The sequence below is a fragment of the Sapajus apella genome, unplaced genomic scaffold (assembly GCF_009761245.1).
Source record: "Sapajus apella isolate SASKATOON/1434 unplaced genomic scaffold, GSC_monkey_1.0 scaffold68, whole genome shotgun sequence".
Classification (NCBI taxonomy): Eukaryota; Metazoa; Chordata; class Mammalia; order Primates; family Cebidae; genus Sapajus; species Sapajus apella.
This window is the reverse complement of record NW_022437008.1, coordinates 5,496,985-5,520,112: the sequence shown is the minus strand read 5'-3', so window position 1 is coordinate 5,520,112 and position 23,128 is coordinate 5,496,985. Positions and strand designations below refer to the sequence as shown.

Below are 23,128 nucleotides of genomic sequence, written 5' to 3'. Positions count from 1 at the left end.
TTGGGAGCACTAGGAACTTGTTGCTGTGAGAAAGCAGGGAAGTGAGGTAGAAGGCCTGGTGGCTTTACGGCTGCATGCCTTCTTCCTTGTCTGTTGTGATAGATACATCATCGGCGTCTGAGACTGAGAGTGTCCCGTCACGGTCCCAGCGGGGAAAGGTGGAGGCAGCAGGCCCTGGGGGAGACTCAGAGCCCACAGGATCTGCAGGGACCCTGGCCCACACACCCCGGCGCTCGCTGCCCTCCCATCATGGCAAGAAGATGCGGATGGCTCGGTGTGGACACTGTCGGGGTTGCCTACGTGTGCAGGACTGTGGGTCCTGTGTCAACTGCCTAGACAAGCCCAAGTTTGGGGGCCCCAACACCAAGAAGCAGTGCTGTGTGTGAGTAACTGGGCGTGGCTTCGTTCCCCTGCTTGTTGGTCCTCTAGGCTTCCTGCCTCGCTCCTCTTCTGCCTGGCCAGAGCAGTGGGGTTGGCATCCTTGTGGAGAGCTTCCTCTCTTCCCCCAGACCACCAGTCCCCTACCCTGGTGACGTGCTGCTCCCCTCCCCAGATACCGGAAGTGTGACAAAATAGAGGCTCGGAAGATGGAACGACTGGCTAAAAAAGGTGACGAGCTTTAAGGAGCATTTCTTCTCAAAACCGTGTGCTGTGGAGGGAGCTGTGTTTCTTTGTCCTCCTCCCTTGCAGCTCACCTTCTTTGTCTTTTCCGTCATGTGCTTTCACAGCTCCCGCATTCATTCCCTGCCCTGCTTCTTTCTGGCTTCTCTCCCAGTGTCCCATGTCCCTGGCTGCGCTCAAATCCTACTAAGTCCCCTGTTCCCGCAGGCCGGACGATAGTGAAGACGCTGTTGCCCTGGGATTCCGATGAATCTCCTGAGGCCTCCCCTGGTCCTCCAGGCCCACGCCGGGGGGCGGGAGCTGGGGGGCCCCGGGAGGAGGTGGTGGCCCCCCCAGGGCCCGAGGAGCAGGACTCCCTCCTGCAGCGCAAGTCAGCCCGGCGCTGCGTCAAACAGCGACCCTCCTATGATATCTTCGAGGACTCGGATGACTCGGAGCCCGGGGGCCCCCCTGCTCCTCGTCGTCGGACACCCCGAGAAAATGGTGCGAACTACTCACCGTTCTCTGTTGATCGTTTATCTAGTTCTATGTCTTTTGGGTGGAAGGGACAAGGCACCCAGACCCAGGGCTGTGTCAGTCTGATAGAGAAGGTGGCTGAGGGCAGAGGAGGAGGCAGTTTTCAGGTGGACGTACAGAACTGGTCTATGAGGTTCTCAGTGAGCCTAATGAGTGAGACTTGAAGAGTCATCCTAGGTCTGGTGTGGTGGCTCACATTTGTAATCCTAGCACTTTTGGGAGGCCAAAGTGGGAGGATCACTTGAGCCCAGGAATTCAAGACCAGCCTAGACAACATAGTGGAACCCCATCTCTATAAAAGCAAAAGTTAGTGGTATGTGGTGGCATGCATCTGTGGTCTCAGTTACTCAGGAGGCTGAGGCAGGAGGATCATCTGAGTCTGGGAGTTCAAGGCTGCTGTGGGCTGTGGGTCACACCACTGCATTCCAGTCTTGTCTCAAACAAGAAAAAGAGTCATCCTGGCAGGTCTTGGTTAGTTAAAGAAGGCCCTGGGAATCCAGGTAACATTTGTGGTTGTAGAAGAGGGGTGTGGAAGGGGAGGGACCTCACTGCACATTGTGTCCTGCCTAGAGCTGCCACTGCCAGAACCTGAGGAGCAGAGCCGGCCCCGCAAACCCACCCTGCAGCCTGTGTTGCAGCTCAAGGCCCGAAGGCGCATGGACAAGGTCAGCACGGCCCGCTCCGAGAGCCCCTTCCCTCCAGGAGCTACCTGGCAAGTCAGAGTGACAGGCACACCTGAGTGTCATGGTGTGTCCACACAAGAGGACAGGCCCTGAGGGATGAGGCAGGCCTTGCCTGTCTGGAAAGCAAAGTGGGGTCTGGATCAGGGTCTGGGTCCAGTAGGCTGGGGGAAGGGCGGTGAAGAGAAGAGTCTGCATCATGGCCAGGCTGGCAGCTCTGAACTCCCCCACCCTTCCTCCCTAGGATACTTTGGCTCCTGGCCCCTTTGCTTCTTTTCCCAATGGCTGGGCTGGAAAGCAAAAGTCTCCTGATGGTGTGCACCGTGTCCGTGTGGATTTTAAGGTATAGCATTGAGTGGGGCGGGTTGCTGGGCCTCTGGTTGGAAGAACCTCATTGACTGTGCCCGAGAAGCCAGGTGGGTCTGACTTGTGTGTCTGGCTGCCCTCTGATCCTGCGTTCTCTCTTCCCCCAGGAGGATTGTGATTTAGAGAACGTGTGGCTGATGGGGGGCCTGAGTGTGCTCACCTCCGTGCCAGGGGGCCCCCCGATGGTGTGCTTGCTGTGTGCCAGCAAAGGACTGCACGAGGTTAGATTTCCTTGTTTCTTCACAGACCCCCAGATCTCTGTTGGCCATCATGGCCTGATTCCATGGGCCTTCTCGGCTGGGTCTCATTCCCTGGCCCTCAGGCCTTATGCTATACTTATCATTCACTCCCCCTCCCCGTCCCCAGCTGGTGTTCTGCCAAGTCTGCTGTGACCCTTTCCACCCATTTTGCCTGGAGGAGGCCGAGCGGCCTCTGCCCCAGCATCACGACACCTGGTGCTGCCGTCGATGCAAGTTCTGCCATGTCTGTGGACGCAAAGGCCGCGGATCCAAGGTTTGGGCCCAGGGGCCAGCTGGGATGGGTGGAGGCCTGAAGGTGAGGGCATCTCTGTGCCAGCAGGTTTCGCTATCTCTGTCTTTACATCCAACAGCACCTCCTGGAGTGTGAGCGCTGCCGCCATGCTTACCACCCGGCCTGCCTGGGGCCCAGCTACCCAACCCGGGCCACACGCAAACGGCGCCACTGGGTGAGAGATGAGGTCCACCCCCTTCCCTTGGCTCTAATATCACCACTACCCCCAAACTTGTTCTGGGCTGGGGCTCTCAGGAAGAGAGGGCGTTTGGGGATCCTCCTGAGAATTTGGTAACATTTTCTCTTCAATAATTTCACGTAGGTCAGATTTATATTCAGAATTTGTGTGGAGTAGTTTTAGGAGCTTATGAATCTCATGTTGCCTGGGCTCAGAATCTCCTGCTGTAGTCCAGTATCCACTCCTACATTCCTCCCGTTGTGCCTCCATGTCTGTTCTGTGTGTCTCTTCTCTTACTTGTCCTTCCTTGTTTGCTTCCTGCATACCCCCACCTCCTCCTTGCCCATCTCCCACTCATTGCTCCAGCCCAGTGTCTGGCTTTCCCCTAACATCGCCCTGTTCCCCCAGATCTGTTCAGCCTGTGTGCGCTGTAAGAGCTGTGGGGCGACTCCAGGCAAGAACTGGGACGTCGAGTGGTCTGGAGATTACAGCCTCTGCCCCAGGTGCACCCAGCTCTACGAGAAAGGTGGGGACCTGGCAGGGGAACTGGACACTGGGGGCCATGGGGAAATGGCCAGGCTCCTCGACAGGCCTTAGCATAGACCCTCTTTTCTCATGGCTTTCCACCTTCTAGCTATGGGACTGTCTGTTCAGTTCAGGGAACTCTTCCACAGAAGTCCATCCAGGATGCAAAACAGGGACGCATAGCCTCTCTGAGGGTGGTGGGAGTGGAAGGCCTGGGACCTACCATCTTAATGTCTAAGGTACTTCCTGGAATCTCATATCTCCACCAAGGGGTTTGGAAGAATTCAGGCAGCACATTAGCAAGGCCTTGTGTTCTGCCAAGTTTGAAGAGGCCTCATCGTAGTTCTGAGCACAGTGGCTCATGCCTGTAATCCTGGCACTTTGGAAGGCCGAGGCAGGTGGATCACCTGAGGTCAGGAATTCAAGATCAGCCAACATGGTGAAACCCCATCTGTAGTAAATATACAAAAAATTTACCGGGCATGGTGGCGTGTACCTGCAGTCCCAGCTACTCAGGAGGCTGAGGCAGGAGTATCTCCTGAACCCAGGAGGCAGAAGTTGCAGTGAGCCAAGATCTTGCCACTGTAAGACTCTGTCTCAAAAAAAAAAAGAGGCCTTACCTTCAAGTAGCTTTTAGGGACTGGTAGAGACCCAAGACGGGATCATAATGGATGCAGCTAAGGTACGGCTAATCCTGAATAGAGCCACTCAGGGTAGGTGGGAACCCCAGCACCTCTGACTCGTCCTTGTCTTCCCTTCCTCCAGGAAACTACTGCCCGATCTGCACACGCTGCTATGAAGACAACGACTACGAGAGCAAGATGATGCAGTGCGCACAGTGCGACCACTGGGTGCATGCCAAGTGCGAGGGGCTCTCAGGTGAGTCAGCGGAGCACCTGGGCTGCAGCCTCAAGCCTGTGGGGCCCCCTTGCCCCACCACAGGCCCTAAGAGGACAGGTGGGCTAAGGGTCCTGCTGGCCTAGGGGCTGCTGGAAGCCCTCACATCGTCTGAAACCACTTTCCCCTTTCCCACTTGGCTATCCTAGATGAAGACTACGAGATCCTTTCAGGACTGCCAGACTCGGTGCTGTATACCTGCGGACCATGTGCTGGGGCGGTGCAGCCCCGCTGGCGAGAGGCCCTGAGCGGGGCCCTCCAGGGGGGCCTGCGCCAGGTGCTTCAGGGCCTGCTGAGCTCCAAGGTGGCGGGCCCACTGCTGCTGTGCACCCAGGTCTGGAGGGCCCGGGAGGCAGGATAGGGCGGGGCCAGGTCCAGCCCCAGCCCTGCTGACTTCCCCGCTTTGCAGTGTGGGCCAGATGGGAAGCAGCTGCACCCAGGACCCTGCGGCCTGCAAGCTGTAAGTCAGCGCTTCGAGGACGGCCACTACAAGTCTGTGGTGAGTGGGACACTGGGAGGAACAGGTGGGTGCCAGGAGGAGAGGGCTGGGGTTGCACAGAGGGGGCTCAGCCCCTGACAAACCCCCTTACAGCACAGCTTTATGGAGGACATGGTGGGCATTCTCATGAGGCACTCGGAGGAGGGAGAGACCCCAGAACGCCGGGCTGGAGGCCAGATGAAGGGACTCCTGCTGAAGGTGGGCTCTTCCGCGGACACCCGTAGGGTGTGGAAGTGGGCCCTTCAGACCCTGCTTCTGCCAGTTCTCCTGGGGAAGCTGGCTCTTCTCATCCTGTTAATCTACTCCCTAGCTGCTAGAATCTGCGTTCGGCTGGTTCGACGCCCACGACCCCAAGTACTGGCGACGGAGTACCCGGCTGCCAAAGTGAGCAAGGCTGGCTGGCTAGCAGGAGGGGGGCCAGGGAGTGAGGGCGAGGCCAGGGCATTCAGGGGCCATGCGGGCTGAGAAGATATGAGCAGAGGTAGGGTCTGGAGTGGAGCTGAGGGGAGGGTGGTGGAACCCGGGCGAGATTCCCTGGTGGTTCTGGACTAGCAGAGCTTTGTTTCTGCTTTGCACAGGGCAGTGTTGGGGACAAAGCAGTGAGCAAGTCAGATTGGGCTCTGCTTAAAGAGCTCATTGTGGACCAGGCAGGCACTGAAGACCCAGATGGTCAGAGCAGTGATGGAGAATACCAGGGGGCAGTGGGGGCCCGGAGAGGGCACCTGCTGGAGCCAAGGCGTCAGGGAAGGCTTCCTGAAAGAGGTGACATTGGAGCAGAGCTGAGGAGGAGTATTCCAGGCACGAGGAGCAGTGTTTCATATGTCCAAGGTGGCACAAGAAGGCCTGGCTTATTTGGCAGACTGAGAGAAATTCCACGTGGAGAGAGAGCAGTGGGTGTCATGGCGAGTTCAGGCTGGTTTGTGGGCGGGTGCCCATCCAGCCGCCCTTGTTGGGCACGTCAGCTGCTAACCCTGCCTGTCCACAGCGGAGTCCTTCCCAATGCGGTGTTGCCCCCATCCCTGGACCATGTCTATGCGCAGTGGAGACAACAGGAACCAGAGACCCCAGAGTCAGGACAGCCTCCTGGGGATCCCTCAGCAGGTACTAGGAAGTTGAGGGCCGGAACCCAAGACCCCTGCATTGGTAGCCAGGCTCTGGGATCCTGACTCTTAGACCTCCCTTCCCACTTCCTCTCCAGCATTCCAGGGCAAGGATCCTGCTGCCTTCTCACACCTAGAAGACCCACGTCAGTGTGCACTCTGCCTCAAATATGGGGATGCTGACTCCAAGGTGAGGGCTGCTCTGTGACGCACCAGGTTGTGGGGCCTGGTCCCTGGACCTTCCCATCATGCCACTCCCCTTCTGCCCCAGGAAGCAGGGCGGCTCTTGTACATTGGTCAGAACGAGTGGACACACGTCAACTGTGCCATCTGGTCGGCAGAAGTCTTTGAGGAGAATGACGGCTCCCTCAAGAATGTGCATGCTGCTGTGGCCCGAGGGAGGCAGATGGTAAGGGCACGGGCCCAGAGAGGTGGGCAGCCCTCCAGCTCTCCGGGAGGCCCCCACCAGTGCAGATAGTTCTTCACATTCCATACCTGGCATCCTTTTGCTGCCAGGCTGAGGTCTCTTGATTGCCCTGGGATGTTGGTGCTGATGGCAGCTTTTTCCTATGTAGGCCCTCTGGCCATAATCTGGGCCTGAAGCATGGGAGTCTAAAAGTGAGAAGCGTGCCCGTTGATTAAACCTGGGCTGCATGCTTTCTATGCTAAGTGGCATTGAGCCTCTCACTACATCCCCATGAGGTTAGAATTCCCCGCTCCTCAGAGTGGCGCCTGGGCCAGGTACAGAGAAGCCTTAAGCACTCTTAGGAGTTGGGATGGTAGAGATTCTCTCTGTGGAGGTAGCTGTGAGGATGAGTGTAACATAATCTCCACCTAAGAACAGTACGACAAAGATGGTCAGTGTCATTAACAAGCAATAGCTGTTGTCATTCTTGCTTCAAAGAATCAGAGTTTTATGTGCACCTGGGCCTGGATGTGGTTGGGGAGAGGCTGCACCTGGTGATAGCCTTTGCCATGCCAGGTGCCAGGCTAGACAGACCCAGGCAAACTCAATGACAGTGGTGCCTGGCACCTGGCCCTGGCTTCTCCCCTGAGCCGCCCTCCCCTATGCAGCGCTGTGAGCTCTGCCTGAAGCCTGGCGCCACGGTGGGCTGCTGCCTGTCCTCCTGCCTCAGCAACTTCCACTTCATGTGTGCCCGGGCCAGCTACTGCATCTTCCAAGACGACAAGAAAGTCTTTTGCCAGAAGCACACTGACCTCTTAGATGGCAAGGTGGGCCAGAACTTCGGGGCACACAGCTCCTTCCTGTTCTTTCTTCCTGTTCACTCAGGGACCCCTGTGGCCCCAGGCCTGGCCCTGCCCCCTCTCAGTGTCTCCTAGTCTGTTTTCCCAAAGGCCTTTAGGCCAAGCCCCTAACTGCTCAGATCTCATAGATTTATCCTGGGCATCCCCCTTCCCCAACCAATCCAGCCGCCCCACTTTATCACCCCCTCTCCCAGGAGATTGTGAACCCTGATGGTTTTGATGTTCTGCGCCGAGTCTATGTGGACTTTGAGGGCATCAACTTCAAGCGGAAGTTCTTGACGGGGCTTGAACCCGACGCCATCAATGTGCTTATTGGTAAGCTGCTTGCTCTCCGCCCCGTCTTCCTACCCTGGCCTGCCTGCCTCTCCTGACCTCCACTTTGCATCACAGGCTCCATCCGCATTGACTCCCTGGGTACTCTATCTGATCTCTCGGACTGCGAGGGACGGCTCTTCCCCATTGGCTACCAGTGAGCAGTTGGGATGTTTGGTGGGGCCAGGGGGCTCCACAGCTGGATTCCATTTCCCAAGCATCTTAACCCTCTTATCCCACACTCCAGGTGTTCCCGCCTGTACTGGAGTACGGTTGATGCTCGGAGGCGCTGCTGGTATCGGTGCCGAATTCTGGAGTATCGGCCATGGGGGCCGAGGGAAGAGCCGGCTCACCTGGAGGCCGCAGAGGAGAACCAGACCATTGTGCACAGCCCCGCCCCTTCCTCAGGTGTGGCCTTGTCTCTGTCTTCTTCCTGAATGCCGCTCTCCCTAAACAAACCCACAGATACCTGTTCCCCGCTCCCCTTTGGAAAGTCCAGGAGCCTTGTTCTTGCTTCAGTTACTGTAATGTATCAGCAACTCGCTTACTGCTGTGCCTTACATGCCAGGGGCTTTGCCTGGCTTTTCATGATAAGTGAGGAGCGGAGAGTGGCTTTTGGACGACCGCAGGGAGTAGAACGCTACAGCTCCCTAACTTGGGGCTCTGTTCTCATGTAATGCCCCTGAGCGTTGCCATACTGCACCTCAAGGGGACAGTGGCTGAACACGGTAACATGGTGGGGAGCTGGATTTGGAACTGGATCTGCTCAGCTCCCAAACTGGCCACCTTAGAGCCACACTGGCAGTGGGATGTAGCTGAGAGCTGGATGGCACAGGGCAAAGAATGGGCTTGGAGATGAGGGAGAGGTGGTTGTGGCGGAGCAGGAGGCAGAAGAGATTTGGATGGTAGGAAGGGCTTTATTCCAGGTTGGAGCAAGACAGGAAGTGAACAGAGGAGGTGGGTATACCCATCCCGGCTGGAAACCAGGGAGTGTTGGGAGGAGGGAGATCAGTTTGCAGAGATTGGGTGGAGCCAGGTAATGGAAAGCCTCCAGGCCGGGGCGGGGCGGGGGCGTCTGATGTGGCAGGGATGCGCCAGGCAGGTAAGAAAGTGGTAGGACTGGCCATGCTGGAGAGAGGGCCGTGGTGTGCAAAGCCTGCAGCAGAGGCAGAGAGAAGATAGCAAAGGACAAGGGTCTTGGCCCAGTTGTGTGCAGGTTTTGCTAACTCCACAGTGGGCTTGGCCTAGGCTGTCACTGGAAACTGGGGCCTGTTGTGACTGGGTCAGGGTCCGGGGCCTGGGAGGCACTGTGGCTCAGGAGGAGGGCATGTGGGCAAGCTTTGGCACAGAGTCCCTGCCACCCCAATGCCGTTTCTTGCCTCTTCAGAGCCCCCAGGTGGTGAGGACCCCCCACCTGACACAGATGTTCTTGTCCTTGGAGCTCCTGAGCACCACTCGCCCGTTCAGAACCTGGACCCCCCACTGCGGCCAGATTCAGGCAGTGCTCCTCCGTTAGCCCCCCGCTCCTTCTCGGGGGCTCGAATCAAAGTGCCCAACTACTCGCCATCCCGGAGGCCCTTGGGGGGTGTCTCCTTTGGCCCCCTGCCCTCCCCTGGTGAGCACTGGGCATGTGGGGGTGGGGGGTGGAGCCAGGGAGGTAGGAGCTGCTGGTGATACTGACTCTGCCCCCACAGGAAGTCCATCTTCACTGACCCACCACATCCCCACAGTGGGAGACCCGGACTTCCCAGCTCCCCCCAGACGCTCCCGTCGTCCCAGTCCTTTGGCTCCCAGGCCGCCTCCATCCCGGCGGGCCTCCCCTCCTCTCAAAACCTCCCCTCAGCTCAGGGTGCCCCCTCCTACCTCAGTCGTCACAGCCCTCACACCTACCTCAGGGGAGCTGGCTCCCCCTGTCCCAGCCCCATCTCCACCACCCCCTGAAGACCTGGGCCCAGACTTCGAGGACATGGAGGTGGTATCAGGACTGAGTGCTGCTGACTTGGACTTCGCGGCCAGCCTGCTGGGGACGGAGCCCTTCCAGGAAGAGATTGTAGCCGCTGGGGCCATGGGGAGCAGCCATGGGGTCCCAGGGGACAGCTCTGAAGAGGAGGCCAGTCCTACCTCCCGTTATATCCACTTCCCTGTGACTGTGGTGTCTGGCCCTGGTCTAGCCCCTGGTGCCCCACCTGGAGTCCCCCGAATTGAACAGCTGGACGGCGTGGATGATGGCACTGACAGTGAGGCCGAGGCAGTACAGCAGCCTCGGGGCCAGGGCACTCCTCCTTCGGGGCCAGGAGTAGGCCGGGCAGGGGTCCTCGGGGCTGCAGGGGACAGAGCCCGGCCTCCTGAGGACCTGCCTTCAGAAATTGTGGATTTTGTATTGAAGAACCTAGGGGGCCCTGGTGAGGGAGGTGCTGGCCCCAGAGAGGAGTCACTCCCACCAGCGCCTCCCCTGGCTAATGGCAGCCAGCCCCCCCAGGGCCTGCCTGCCAGCCCAGCTGATCCCACTCGCACATTTGCTTGGCTCCCAGGGGCCCCAGGGGTCCGGGTGTTAAGCCTTGGCCCTGCCCCTGAGCCCCCCAAACCCGCCACATCCAAAATAATCCTTGTCAACAAGCTGGGGCAAGTATTTGTGAAAATGACCGGGGAGGGTGAACCTGTCCCACCCCCAGTGAAGCAGCCACCCTTGCCCCCCACCATTCCCCCAACAGCCCCCACCTCCTGGACTCTGCCCCCAGGCCCCCTGCTCGGCGTGCTGCCCGTGGTCGGGGTGGTCCGCCCTGCCCCGCCCCCACCACCCCCTCCCCTGACGCTGGTGCTGAGCAGTGGGCCTGCCAGCCCGCCCCGCCAGGCCATCCGCGTCAAGAGGGTGTCCACCTTCTCCGGCCGATCCCCACCAGCACCTCCTCCATACAAAGCCCCCCGGCTGGATGAAGATGGAGAGGCCTCAGAGGACAACCCCCAGGTTCCGGGACTTGGCAGCGGCGGGTGAGTGTGGGTGCTGAGGCTGACAGAGCAGGCCAGGGGACGGATGGGTGGGAGACGCAGCTTATCCTTCTCGGGCTCGCCCTCCCAGGTTTAGCCGCGTGAGGATGAAAACCCCCACAGTGCGTGGGGTCCTTGACCTGGATCGGCCTGGGGAGCCCGCTGGGGAAGAAAACCCTGGGTGAGTGGCCAGGCGCCTTTCCCTGGAGGGTCTGGGACCTCTGTCCTTCCCCTTCCTGACAGGTCTCTTCTCGTAGGCTCCTCCAGGAACGGTCCCCTTTGCTGCCACTTTCGGAAGGTGGTCCTCCCCAGGTCCCTGATGGTCCTCCAGACCTGCTGCTTGAGTCCCAGTGGCACCACTATTCAGGTAGGGTCTGCCTTGCCTTCTCTCTCCCTGCTTGCCTGTGTTTGGCTCAGCTGGGTGACTCATAGATGCAGAATCAGTCCTCTTTGAAAACCAGTATATACTCCTGGGGGCCAAGCCTGAGGCTCGGTGCTAGAGTTAGAGATGGCCTTGGGGAGCCTCTGGCCTTCTGGGAGAAACAGACATGGAAATGACATTTTAGTTCTATGTGGGATCCTCTTAAGAGGCTTTGTCCAGCATGGCCAAGAGCTCAGGGGAGGGCCTTAGAGCCTAGCATGCCAGGGGCTGAGAGCTTCCGAGAGTAGCCAGTGGTGAAGTTTTAGGATCATTCAGAGGATGCAGCCCATCTAGCACCCAGTAGAGGGCCAGGGACAGTGGGAAGATCAGAAGAGTGGTGTCCCAGAGGCCCGGGGAAGGGAGTCGCCACAGTCCCAGCTGCCACAGAGACTGCCAGGCCTGTGGAGTCTAGGGTTCGTGTCCGGTGAGAGCTGGTGGCACGGGGTGGGGTGTAATGGCGGAGTCCAGAATGGAGACCATGGTTGAGGAAGGCAAAACAGCCCAGGCACCTGGCCAGAGTTCAGCTAAAAATCGGGAGGGGGAGTTGGGCCAGCAGCGTGGAGGTGCTTAGTGTGAGGGCCAAGACAGCAGAGCCATGGATTGCGGGGAAGGGCTGGCTGGAATGGAAAAGGTGGGAGGAGGCCTGGTGGCTGGTTGTTTTTTTTTTTTTTTTTTTTTTTTTTGAGACGGAGTTTCGCTCTTGTTACCCAGGCTGGAGTGCAATGGCGCGATCTTGGCTCACCGCAACCTCCGCCTCCTGGGTTCAGGCAATTCTCCTGCCTCAGCCTCCTGAGTAGCTGGGACTACAGGCACACGCCACCATGCCCAGCTAATTTTTTGTAGTTTTAGTAGAGACGGGGTTTCACCATGTTGACCAGGATGGTCTCAATCTCTTGACCTCGTGATCCACCCGCCTCGGCCTCCCAAAGTGCTGGGATTACAGGCTTGAGCCACTGCGCCCGGCCTTGGTGGCTGGTTTTGAACTGGTTACTTCTGAGGTGAAGAAGAGGTGGGGAGGCAGGTGTTTATGCAGAAACTGTAATGTACAGGGTGGGAGGAGCTGGGAGGAGGATTGGCTGATGGACTCCTTGAAGCTGGCAGTGGAGTTCTCTGTTGGTCCCTGAGGGCGGTCGTGGGGGGAATGGTTGCAGCCATGTAAACTGGTGCTTGAGCAGCCTGAAGCTGGGATTTTTTGGTGGCCCAATCCTGTCCAGATGTTTGGATTTTCTCATGACACAGAGCTCAGTTGCTCAGCAGGGAAGTGGACGTGGATTGAGACTGCTTAACTCAGAGGCTGCTTATGTCTCAGAGATGGCATAAGAATATGGCAGTGGCCTTGGGAGGTCCCTGTCCTCAAGGACTAGACCACATTTTGGTGGGAGACACAGACGTTAGTTAGCCAGGGCATGTTAGAGCAGGCACTGCTAAAGCGAACATTGAGAGCGCCTGCCAGGGCCCTGTGGTCAGTCCTGCCGTATTCGGGAAACACTGGAGGTGAGGGGCGGGGACACAGGGAAGAAGTTGTCAGAGGTGGACTCTGGGGCACTGAGGCCTGGAGAGAGCGGGAGTCACATGGCAGGAGTGTGCTTTAGAGTCTCCCTTGGGCGGGGGAGGTGGGGTAGGGTGGCCCAGAGAGGTGACGTGGGGAGAATGTGGCCATGCGGGTCTTGTCTCTCCTAAACCTGTTCCACTCAAGATTTTGTGCTCCTACCCCGCAGCGGTCAGTCCCCAGCCCACACCTGCTTGAGCAGCAGCAGCATTTGGTGCAGCAGGTCCCTCCCACCTTGAAGTACTGTTTTCCATAGCTTCCAGAGCTGCTCCTGTTCTCACCCCTGGTCCTGCCCTCTTGCCCACAGCTGCCAGTCTAGATGTGTCCCAGGGCCCTGGCCTTGACTTCTCTGTACACACACTCCCAGGGGCTTCCTTCCAGCTTGGTGGCTGTCCTTCCATCTGTGTTCTGATTATCTCCACATTGCTTTCTGTAGCCTAGACCCTGTCCCTGAACTGTGGCCTCCTCCAGCCCGTCCTGCTGCCTGCCCATCATCTCCACTAGCAGGTTGCAGAGGGTGGTTTTTAAGAGGCCTCTCAAAGTCAGCATGTCCCAAACTAAGCCCTCCACCCACACGCCAAACCTGTTCTTCTTTTGCTGAGACAGACGTCGCTGTCTCAGTCTGTGGCAGTTTATCCTTTCAGGTGTTCAGGCTCAGAGTTGTCCTGACCCCCAACCCTCTTCCTCGCATCCACATCTACTGCATCAGCACGTCCCGTCTGCTCTGTTTAATCTGTTAACCCTTGAGAAATCCCCTAAATAGCTCATAACATACAGTACTTGGCTCTGTGCACGTGAGCCTATATAATAATATATTTGTAGCTGGGGACAGTGGATCACGCCTGTAATCCCAGCTCTTTGGGAGGCCAAGGTGGGCGGATCACCTGAGGTCAGGAGTTTGAGACCAGCCTGGTCAACATGGTGAAACCCCGTCTGTACTAAAAATACAAAAATTAACTGGACATAGTAGTGGGCGCATGTAATCCCAGCTACTCTGGAGACTGAGGCAGGAGAATCACTTGAACCTGAGAGGCAGAGGTTGCAGTGAGCCGAGATTGCGCCATCACATTTCAGCCTGGGCGACAGAAAGAGACTGATAATAATAATTTTAATATATTTGTAGTAGTTACAGAAATTTGCCACATCCAAAAAAAAACGTGCAAAATATAATTCTTTTTTTTTTTTTTTTTTTTTTTGAGACGGAGTCTCGCTCTGTCGCCCAGGCTGGAATGCAGTGGCGCAACCTCGGCTCACTGCAACCTCTGTCTCCCAGGTTCAAGTGATTGTCCTGCCTCAACCTCCTGAGTAGCTGACATTACAGGCGTGCATCACCACGCCCAGCTAATTTTTCTTATATTTTTAGTAGAGACGGGGTTTCCCCATATTGGCCAGGCTAGTCTCGAATTCCTGATCTTGTGATCTACCTGCCTCGGCCTCCCAAGGTGCTGGGATTACAGGCATGAGCCACTGCACCTGGCAGTTCTCCAGTATTTTAAATTTTGTGTGAGAAACAGAATAATGATAGGTAGATGGGATTTATGATACACTGGGTTTGAGTGAGCCATAAGTGTGTCCTGCCAAAAGGCCCTAAGCCTCCATGGAATGCTCTTGTACCCAAGAAGTCCTGCAGAAGAGGTACTATAGCCTCTTGAGGGGAAGAAATGTCCATTCTGCAGGGCTCACGAGATGGTAACTGGAGCAGTAGGAGGGCCATTAGACCCCAGTATCTGTGTCTGCGCCTAGGAGTGGAGAGAGTGGTGTCTGCTGGGAGCACAGTGGGGCTCGGGGGCTTTTGAGTCCGGAAAGGGTGATCCTCACTCCGACCTGCTTCTTGGGACCAGGTGAGGCTTCGAGCTCTGAGGAAGAGCCTCCATCCCCAGAGGATAAAGAGAACCAGGCCCCAAAACGGACTGGCCCACATCTGCGCTTCGAGATCAGCAGTGAGGATGGATTCAGTGTGGAAGCAGAGAGCTTGGAGGGTGAGTAGGGGGTGCAGTGGCAGGAGGGAGAGTGTCCATAAAACACCATCCTGACTCAGCCCTGGCCTGCTCTCTCCCCAGGGGCATGGAGAACTCTGATTGAGAAAGTGCAAGAGGCCCGAGGGCATGCCCGGCTCAGACATCTCTCCTTTAGTGGTAAGGGGTGTGCCCGAAGCGGGCTGGGGGCTGGATGTCTCCCCTGAGGGCATGATGGGCCCTCCACGTGACAGATGTGTCCTCAACATCTCCCTTCAGGAATGAGTGGGGCGAGGCTCCTGGGCATCCACCATGATGCTGTCATCTTCCTGGCCGAGCAGCTCCCTGGGGCCCAGCGCTGCCAGCACTATAAGTTCCGTTACCACCAGCAGGGAGAGGGCCAGGAGGAGCCACCCCTGAATCCCCACGGGGCCGCTCGGGCAGAGGTCTATCTCCGGTGAGAGGTCTGGGGTGTGATGCCTGGGTCAGGGTGCCCTATGAGAGCTCTTGGTGGGAGTTAACTGTTTAGAGGTTGGAAACTGAGGCCTCGGGAGGAGATACTAGGTCACTTCAAATTATTTCTAGAGTTGGCCAGGCTCAGTGGTTCATGTCAGTAATCCCAACACTTTGGGAGGCCAAAATCGGAGGATCACATGAGCCCAGGAGTTTGACATCAGCATAGGCAATAGGGCGAAACCCCATCTCTAAAATAAAATTTTAAAAAAGTTATTTCTAGAGCTGACATCAGAAGAATGAACCCCACCCATTTCCCCCTTAGCTGTGTCTTCAATAGTGTATTCCTCCCTCCCCACTCCCACCTGCAGGAAGTGCACCTTTGACATGTTCAACTTCCTGGCCTCCCAGCACCGGGTGCTCCCTGAGGGGGCCACCTGTGACGAGGAAGAGGATGAGGTGCAGCTCAGGTCAACCAGGTATGGAGTGTGAGCTGGAAGGCAGGCGGTGGTCTGGAAGGGTCCTAGAGAGTGAGCAGGGGTGAGAAAGGTCATTCTGAGCACCAGCCTGGGTGACACTGCTGTCCCTCACCAGACGTGCCACCAGCCTGGAGCTGCCCATGGCCATGCGCTTTCGTCACCTTAAGAAGACGTCCAAAGAGGCTGTGGGTGTCTACAGGTGAGTGGGGTTGGGGGGGAGGATGCCCCTGGGTGGACCGACAGGTGCACTGGGTTAGGGGTGCTGTCTGGTTTCTGTCTCCCTCCCCACTGAGTTCCCTGTTTGTCCTGCCTTGCAGATCAGCCATTCACGGGCGAGGCCTGTTCTGTAAGCGCAACATCGACGCAGGCGAGATGGTCATTGAGTACTCTGGCATCGTCATCCGCTCAGTGCTGACCGACAAGCGGGAGAAGTTCTATGATGGGAAGGTGGGCTCCCAGTGACAGTGGGAAAGCAGTGGGTGAAGTGGGCTGGCCCACAGGGACTGAGCACCTAATCCCCCGCCTGATCCCTGCAGGGCATCGGGTGCTACATGTTCCGCATGGATGACTTTGACGTCGTGGACGCCACAATGCATGGCAATGCTGCCCGCTTCATCAACCACTCCTGTGAGCCCAACTGCTTCTCTCGAGTCATCCACGTGGAGGGTCAGAAACACATTGTCATCTTTGCCCTGCGCCGCATCCTGCGTGGTGAGGAGCTCACCTACGACTACAAGTTCCCCATCGAGGATGCCAGCAACAAACTGCCCTGCAACTGTGGCGCCAAGCGCTGCCGTCGGTTCCTTAACTGAGGCCGTGGCCACCCACCACGACCACTCACACCTCCTGCTGCCGTCGCTGCCATCTTGCCCCTAGCCTGGGGGCTCCCTAGCCCCTCCTAGAGCATCTCACCCTCACCCTCATGTTCAGGGTGGATGTGGGCATGCAGGCGGCAAGGGCCCCGCCTCCATCCCTCCAGCCCACCCAGCAATCGCCCCCTTTCTGCCCGAGGGGCCCAGGATGTAGATATTGTACAAAGGTTTCTAAATCCCTTCTTTTCTATGCACTTTTTTATTTAAGAGGTGGGGTCCCAGGTGGGAACCCCCCCACAATAAAGTCTGTCAATGTTTGGAGAGGTGGTCTTCCCATTTGTAGGATGTAGGGGCAGGTAGGAACCCCACTTCTCCACAACTACCCATTGGGAGCCAAGGAATTTCAGCCTCAACAGGTAGTGAGAGGCCATCATTCAGAATTAGAAGTCAGTCATGGGGTCTGTTACAGCTTCAGAACAACACAGATCACAGCAAGTGCCTGTAGCAGGGCTGTTTCTCAGAGGGGATTCTGGTGGCCCAGGAGCACCTGGAGTCAGCCCTCCCACATGTGGCCCTGTGTGTATGTTGGAATGGGCCCTTCCTTCTATGGCAAAGGGCAGTGAGGGTATCTGTTGAGTCTTTGCCCAGTTAGGATTGTACTTCAGGAAGTACTTCAGTGCTAATTGTATGCTGGGACTAGTAGTCAGCAAGATGGAGTGTTAAGCCCAGTGAACCCCAGATCAGCCAAGCTTGGATAGCACCCCTAATGCATCTGCCCTGCCTAGGTGGGCCAGGTGTGTGCTAAGCTGGCCCAGAGAGGCAGAGGGCTCCCTTGCCACCACCATCTCAATCAGAGCCCGCAGTGGCGAGCGACTCGGCCTCAGCGAGTAGGCAAAGGTGGACCAGGCAGCAGGCAGCCCATATCTTGCGGCCAGGTGTCGAGTAGTGCCATGGGCCATGCCCCCACCTGGGCCAGGCTCAGGGTCCAGCAGTACAATCAGCTCTTCCAGCACCTCCAGCTCATCCAGGAGGCGAGACAGGGGCTGTGATGCCAGACTGGGCAGTTCTGGGAGAGAGAGGGGAAGGGTAAAGGAGAGGAAGGACATCCAGTTGCCCTCCCCGGGGCTCTTCCTGGACTAACCCCTGCTCAGGAGTGGAAGTAGAGAAACCTCCTTCCATGTGTCCCCTGTCTCCAGGGCGCCTGGGGAGCACAAATTCGAGGGGGTGTGGGTATTGGGGACTTCGCAGACCAAGCCAGGATAGGGATAGGGGTCCACTTTCCCCTTGGGCCAGCAGAAGTGCCAGAGCAGAGCAAACAGGAGGATCGCTGTCACCACCAAAGTCAGGAGCAGGACCAGAACCAAGAGCGGGATGAAACTCGGCAACGTCTGCCCAGGGACAGGTTCAGGGGTCCTCGAAGCAATGGAACTTGCTGGTGAGGTGCGCTCCTGGGAGGTAGTGGCACCTGGGTTTCCTGGTGTGCGGGTGCAGTGCCCCTTGGCAGGGACCGGCCTCTAGGGATAAGGGGTTGGAGTAAAGCAGGAGGCCACACTCCAGCCCCCTTCCAAACCGCCCATACTCATCAAACCTTTGATGGGGCCACAGCCCATCTGATGTGATACCTGATAAGGTAGTTGGGTCCTGCAAGGCCCAATTACCTTAGCCTAGGACCTCCCGACCCCTGCAGGCCAGCCACCTCCCTATACCACGGCCCCGCCCCTTACCCCTTACGTGAGGCTATGCCCGCTCCCTAGATCCAGGCCCCCCAACTCCGGCACGCCCTTGCCCAGTCCGGAGTCCCATCTGCAACCTCTCTGCAGCGCCACGGGGTTCTGCCCCTGCCCGCGGCAGGAGTGGGGATCGTGGCTCCGCCGCCGCAGGGGCTACATAGCTCGGCGCCGTCGGGGTTGCACCACCCAGGAGGACACCTTCGGAACGCTTGCTTTACGATATCGCCATGGTCATTGAGCCCGCAGTTTTCCTCGAACTCGTAGTCTAGCGGGAAAGCTGTGCTTCAGTGTGGCCGCCTAACCCCACCCTGCGCAGGCAACGCCCTCTCCCTTCGCCCAATCCCGCCGAGCTCCGCCCCCTTACGGAGCTCCCAGCCTATCAGCGTACGCCCCGCTCCTGTCACTTTTCTCCGGGATCTCTTCATCCCCCTCCAGCTCTGCACCAAGTTCCGCCCACGCCCATTTTATCTACATAAAGCTCACCCTTTATACGCGGCCCCTATCCTGCCTGTCTCTCCAGCCATATCCCTTCGCTGTTGCCCTACGGTAGGCCGCACTATCCCCTTCTGCACAAGCTCTGCCCGTCATCCCTATCTGATCTGTATAAGGTCCAACGCTTCGATCCCTAAGCAGGCCTCTCTGGCCCGTAGCCCACAGATCTTGCCCCTTTCCCGCTCCGGATCACCTGCGAGCTCCACCCAAGCAAGGCTGGGTGTTGGATTCTCACCTGGGCAGGGGGGCGGCCCGAAGCGCTGCAGGCAGACGCTGCAGCACTTGTTGTCTGGGTTCCAGTATTCAAGGCGGCCGCAGTACTGGGAGGCTTCCGGCGGTGGCGCCAGGGCCAGAAGCAGCAAGGCCGTCAAGACGGGTAGTCCAGGCCCCATCTGGGGGGCCGTGATACCGGGACTTCCAAACACAGCGCCTCTGCCACACTTTTCCGGGGAAACCGAGCCGAAGAAAGGACACGGTGATGTGGAGGAACAGAATTCCCACGCTCCTTCGGAAGCCGGTAATCTATTCCCCAACTCAGCCGGTTATCAGAAAAGCCAAGGCCACAAGGGGGCTAAGAGAGCGGGCTACGGGATCTAGATTGCAAGAATGCATATCCCACCTCTGCCATGTCCTCACCTACCCACCGTCCCTTTTCCATACCTAAATGAGACAATAATAGCACCTGTCTTATAGGGTTATTGTGGAGAAATAGAACCGTTATTAGAAGTAAAACAGAGGGTGGGTGCAGTGGCTCACACCTGTAATCCCAACACTTTGAGAAGCCAAGACATGCGGATCACTTGAGCCCAGGAGTTTGAGATCAGCCTGGACAACCAAATGAAACCTCGTCTCTACAAAAAATAAAAAGCACTTTACCAAGTGCAGTGCTTCATGCCGATAGTCCCTGTTACTAGGGTGGCCAAGGTGGGAGGATTGCTTGAGCCACCGATTCCAGACCAGCCTAGGCAACACAGCAATACCTCATCTCTAAAACCAAAACCAAAAAAAAATGGCTGGGCGCAGTGGCTCATGCCTGTAATCCCAACAGTTTGGGAGGCTGAAGCAGTTGGATCCCCTAAGATCGGTAGTTCAAAACAAGCCTAGCCAACATGGTGAAACGCCATCTCTACTAAAAATACATTAGCTGGGTGTGGTTGCAGGTGCCTGTAATCCCAGATACTTAGGAGACTGAGGAAGGAGAATTGCTTGAACCTAGGAGGTGGAGGTTGCAGTGGACCTAGATTGTGCCATTGCATTCCAGCCTGGTTAACAAGAGTGAAACTCCTTAAAAAAACACACACACAACTATCAAGTTTACAAACGTTCTGGAGGAAGAAAAAAAAAAAAAAACTAAAGTGCTTAGAATAGCACCTGGCATATAGTAAACTCAATTTGTCAGGCATTACTAACTCCCATCTCAATTCGGCAGGCAACAGAGCAGCCAGCCCATGCCCAGTTTATCTACATAAAGCCCACCCTTTCCACATGGTCCCTATCCCGCCTCTCCAGCCATATCCCTTCTCTGTTGCCCTATGGTAGCCCGCCCTATCCCTTTCTGCACAGGCTCTGCCTGCCATCCCTATTTGATCTGCGTAAGGCCCACTATTTCAATCCCTAAGTAAGCCTCTCTGGCCAGTAGTCATCAGACCAGCCCTTACTGGCTGGAGACCACCTCCCAGCACCTCACCTCACCTTTGAATCCTATCTCCTCGGGGCTAGGACTCCTCCCACGTATCACAACCAGATCTCTCCCCCTTGAAGAAGTCTCAGATGGAGGTGCTAAGGTTTCCAGCACAAAGGTGTCCCCACCCTACCAGTACTGTTAGGGTCCTGGGTCCCAAGCTGGCCGTTCCAAGTTCTTCAGCTGAAGCTGTGGCCGGAACCCCAATGTCGTTTCCCGTTTTCGTCACATGTGTGGGTGAAAGGAAATGTCTATTCACTTGCTGTGGTTTTACAACAAAGCAAAATTCGCTATATGGTATTTTATTAACAGAGGGGCGGCAGAAGAAGGTCTCCATGTTGAGCAGATTACATTATGGAGCCCGGGAGGCTCGGAAAGACAGGGCAGGAAAGTGAAGGGGGCTTTGAGGAGAGGTCCTGCCAGGAACATCTGTTCCTGTGGGTGGCGAAGGGTAAGGCGGCCAGGTCCTCAGAAGCGGCCATGCCGGTGATCTGGGGAATGCCGGCGGTTTCTCTCTCGGGGACGGTGGCCAGTATGGGACCTTGGCGGTGACCTGGGAATAGGAGTGTTGAGAGTTGGGTTAGAACCCTGAGGAGTGGTGCAGAGATCCGCAGGCCTACCTGTCTGCTCTGGGATGAGGCAGGAGGATGCTGAAATAACTAGAGTTCTAAGACATGGCCCAGAATAGGTACTCGGTGGCCAATATTCGGGGGTGGCAATCCAGGCTGGTCTTGGATTAGGGGTTCAGGCTGGTTTGGGGATTGGGACTTAGGTACTGGTCTCCAGATGGGGCTCAAAACTACACTTAAGGTCTAAGAGTCTTGGTAATGGCCAGGCGCGGTGGCTTATGCCTATAATCCCCATACTTTGGGAGGCCAAGATGGGTGAATCACCTGAGGTCAGGAGCTCACGACCAGCCTGATCACCCTGCTAAAACCCCGTCTCAATTGAAAATACAAAAAATAACCGGGTGTGGTGGCAGGTGCCTGTAATCCCAGCTAAGGAGAATTGGTTGAAGCTGGGAGTCAGAGGTTGCAGTGAGCTGAGATGGCACCATTGTACTCTAGCCTGGGGAAGAAGAGCAAAACTCCATCTCAAAAAAAAAAAGTGTTGGCTGAGTGCGGTGGCTCCCACCTGTAATCCCAGCACTTTGGGAGGCCAAGGCAGGTGGATTACAAGGTCAGGAGTTCAAGACCAGCCTGGCCAAGATGGTGAAACCCGTCTCCACTAAAAATACAAAAATTATCTGGGCGTGGTGGTGGGTGCCTGTAATCTCAGCTACTCAGGAGGCTGAGGCAGAGAACTGCTTGAAACCAGGAGGCGGAGGTTGCCGTGAGCTGAGGCCGTGCCATTGCACTCCAGCCTGGGGAAGAAGAGCAAAACTCCATTTCAAAAAGAAAGAGTCTTGGGGACGTTGTTACTGGGGCTTAGGGTCAGTCTCATCTGAGGACATAGGACCCACTTGGCATGAGGAGACTTAGCAGGCTTGTTCCGAGGTACCTGCACCTGGGTCCCTGCCCATAGAGCTGCCGCCTGAGGTTTCGGGAAATGGGCCATGGAAGAAGTTGCAGAAGCCACCTCAGGTACATTCCCTGCATAGACAGCAGAGAGATGGAGGAGGCCATTGTCATGACAGCCCCTACCACTCATTCAAAGTCTGGGATTCCAAGTGCCCATCCCACCCTTGAACTACCATACCCCATTTCATACTGGCGACAGCATAACTCCCAGAAGTCGGTGACAGGAGACAGCTCGGCGTGCACAGCTTGCCCATTGAACCACCGGTTATTGAGCGGCCACAGCCCGCTCTGCATCCTCCTCCCGCCGGAACTGCAGGAAACGTCAGTCAGGGTCAGCAGTAGAACTCAGAGATCTTCAGGGGACTCATTAGCAGCTCTGGGGCCGGACTGGATTTAGTGATGAACTTCAAGCTGAGAGGCTTCAGTGGTGACCATCAGGCATTGAAATCCCTCCACCTCTGGGCCCTAAGCCGGGGACAGCAAGCACCTTGACATAGACGTTGCCCACGAGGTGGTGCCCAAGGTTGTCGCACACTTTCATCTTTTCGATCTCCCCATACTTCCCCTGCAGTTCCGTGAACACCTCCTGTGGAAGAGGGGGAGGAACTCAGCTGAGCTCACACAAGAAACCCAACCTACCTGTGTCAACCCTCACCTCGAAGAAGCTATCATAGTGCTCCTCCACCTCCACGTCGCTCACATGACCTGGGGGAGGGGGCAGGGTGGAATCAGGGCCTAGCTTGTTGGGGGCTGTCCACCTAGCCCCCAGGCCTGGTCCCTTACTCACAGTGTGATCCGTCTGCAGTTTGGGCTGTATTCTGTGGATTCCGATACAGGTTGAGCAGCACTATGGTCTGCACGGAATTTAAAAAGGGCGGGGCCTGAGATCAGAGGCCAGGGCTGCATGCAAACAGAGTGAGGCATGAAGGTTGGGGGTGGAACCTTGCACCCCTGAAGGAGCCTAAGCATCATGAGTGCATCGGTGATCCTTTACCCTAGGAAACAGAAACAGGATGGAGGGGACTGGCAAGGACACAGCCAAGGTGTGTAGACTGCACGTAAGGGGGCGCGGCCAAGTTCCCTTAATGACTGGGGGGAGAGGACTGCAAAAAGGGCCAATCAGAATAAAGCCGGGCGGTGAGGAGGGCCTCAGGAACCCGGAATAGGCGGGACCTGGTGACGACTGCCCCAGAAGGGGAAGGGCCAGGAGGCGTTAACCGCCAGGGCTCAGCACCGGGTCTCACCTGGCTGAAAGTCGGCTGGTTGTGAAGCCGGGAGCACCGGTCCCCGTGCCGGCAGGCCCCGATCTTAAAGTAAAAAGAGCAGTTAACCCTGGAAGAGGTGCAAAGACAGAGGTGAACAGAGGGCCGGGGAGGCCGGACACCCCAGAAACACCGTCCCTCCATCCAGGACCCCAGTGCTCCGGCCCCGACCCCTCAAGAGTCCACTCCCGGCGTCCGTTCTCACTTGTCCTTCTCAGTCCCGAATATCGAAGCTAAATATTCAGCCATTTTTACCCGAGCCCTCTAGGTCTGGCTGCTCCACGTCACTTCCGTTCCT

At 57.0% G+C, this 23,128-nt stretch overlaps 3 protein-coding genes across 7 annotated transcripts in view; 1 reads left to right on the top strand and 2 right to left on the bottom strand.

Moving 5' to 3' along the window:
• The window catches only part of KMT2B (lysine methyltransferase 2B), a 21,343-nt gene extending 4,877 nt beyond the window's left edge, over positions 1-16,466 (top strand). For all 3 annotated transcript variants that reach the window (XM_032249473.1, XM_032249472.1, XM_032249474.1), the window contains 32 exons: positions 103-382; positions 554-609; positions 829-1,104; positions 1,708-1,802; positions 2,062-2,160; positions 2,291-2,404; positions 2,550-2,696; positions 2,794-2,889; positions 3,301-3,418; positions 4,183-4,296; positions 4,464-4,648; positions 4,724-4,813; positions 4,907-5,011; positions 5,124-5,197; positions 5,799-5,914; positions 6,012-6,103; positions 6,185-6,322; positions 6,988-7,146; positions 7,374-7,494; positions 7,570-7,648; positions 7,739-7,899; positions 8,879-9,106; positions 9,186-10,479; positions 10,568-10,657; positions 10,734-10,843; positions 14,288-14,425; positions 14,507-14,581; positions 14,681-14,858; positions 15,226-15,333; positions 15,449-15,532; positions 15,651-15,780; positions 15,870-16,466. In XM_032249473.1, the coding sequence (XP_032105364.1) occupies positions 103-382; positions 554-609; positions 829-1,104; positions 1,708-1,802; positions 2,062-2,160; positions 2,291-2,404; positions 2,550-2,696; positions 2,794-2,889; positions 3,301-3,418; positions 4,183-4,296; positions 4,464-4,648; positions 4,724-4,813; positions 4,907-5,011; positions 5,124-5,197; positions 5,799-5,914; positions 6,012-6,103; positions 6,185-6,322; positions 6,988-7,146; positions 7,374-7,494; positions 7,570-7,648; positions 7,739-7,899; positions 8,879-9,106; positions 9,186-10,479; positions 10,568-10,657; positions 10,734-10,843; positions 14,288-14,425; positions 14,507-14,581; positions 14,681-14,858; positions 15,226-15,333; positions 15,449-15,532; positions 15,651-15,780; positions 15,870-16,145 (5,426 nt within the window). In that variant the 3' untranslated portion in view covers positions 16,146-16,466. The remainder of the gene's footprint in view (positions 1-102; positions 383-553; positions 610-828; positions 1,105-1,707; positions 1,803-2,061; positions 2,161-2,290; positions 2,405-2,549; positions 2,697-2,793; positions 2,890-3,300; positions 3,419-4,182; positions 4,297-4,463; positions 4,649-4,723; positions 4,814-4,906; positions 5,012-5,123; positions 5,198-5,798; positions 5,915-6,011; positions 6,104-6,184; positions 6,323-6,987; positions 7,147-7,373; positions 7,495-7,569; positions 7,649-7,738; positions 7,900-8,878; positions 9,107-9,185; positions 10,480-10,567; positions 10,658-10,733; positions 10,844-14,287; positions 14,426-14,506; positions 14,582-14,680; positions 14,859-15,225; positions 15,334-15,448; positions 15,533-15,650; positions 15,781-15,869) is intronic.
• On the bottom strand, positions 16,389-20,523 carry IGFLR1 (IGF like family receptor 1). 3 transcript variants are annotated; one of them, XM_032249518.1, is made up of 5 exons: positions 20,060-20,523; positions 18,603-18,807; positions 17,956-18,140; positions 17,287-17,659; positions 16,645-17,211 (listed from the first exon to the last, which is right to left on the bottom strand). In XM_032249518.1, the coding sequence occupies exons 2-5, from the start codon at positions 18,757-18,759 to the stop codon at positions 16,886-16,888; spliced, it is 1,041 nt and encodes a 346-aa protein (XP_032105409.1). In that variant the 5' UTR covers positions 18,760-18,807; positions 20,060-20,523; the 3' UTR covers positions 16,645-16,885. The 3 variants fall into 3 exon arrangements, with proteins under 3 accessions (XP_032105410.1, XP_032105409.1, XP_032105408.1); XM_032249517.1 differs by having other exon boundaries at positions 20,182-20,523; XM_032249519.1 differs by lacking the exon at positions 17,956-18,140 and having other exon boundaries at positions 16,389-17,211; positions 17,287-17,346; positions 20,182-20,523.
• U2AF1L4 (U2 small nuclear RNA auxiliary factor 1 like 4) lies at positions 20,517-23,128 on the bottom strand. Its single transcript, XM_032249541.1, is given in 8 exon segments — positions 20,517-20,601; positions 21,549-21,603; positions 21,606-21,640; positions 21,747-21,842; positions 21,844-21,878; positions 22,056-22,154; positions 22,813-22,900; positions 23,036-23,128. Coding segments are annotated over 8 exon segments (537 nt in total). The 5' UTR covers positions 23,080-23,128.

What these genes read in the sequence shown, in the direction of transcription:
- IGFLR1 (XM_032249517.1), bottom strand. Translation starts at nt 20,385, where the DNA reads ATGGAGACCTTCTTCTGCCGCCCCTCTGTTAATAAAATACCATATAGC. An exon ending in CCAGGACCCTAACAGTACTG is followed by an intron (nt 18,808 to 20,181) that starts GTAGGGTGGGGA and finishes TCCCCGGAAAAG; the next exon opens with TGTGGCAGAGGCGCTGTGTT. An exon ending in CCCCGTGGCGCTGCAGAGAG is followed by an intron (nt 17,660 to 17,955) that starts GTTGCAGATGGG and finishes CCTTATCCCTAG; the next exon opens with AGGCCGGTCCCTGCCAAGGG.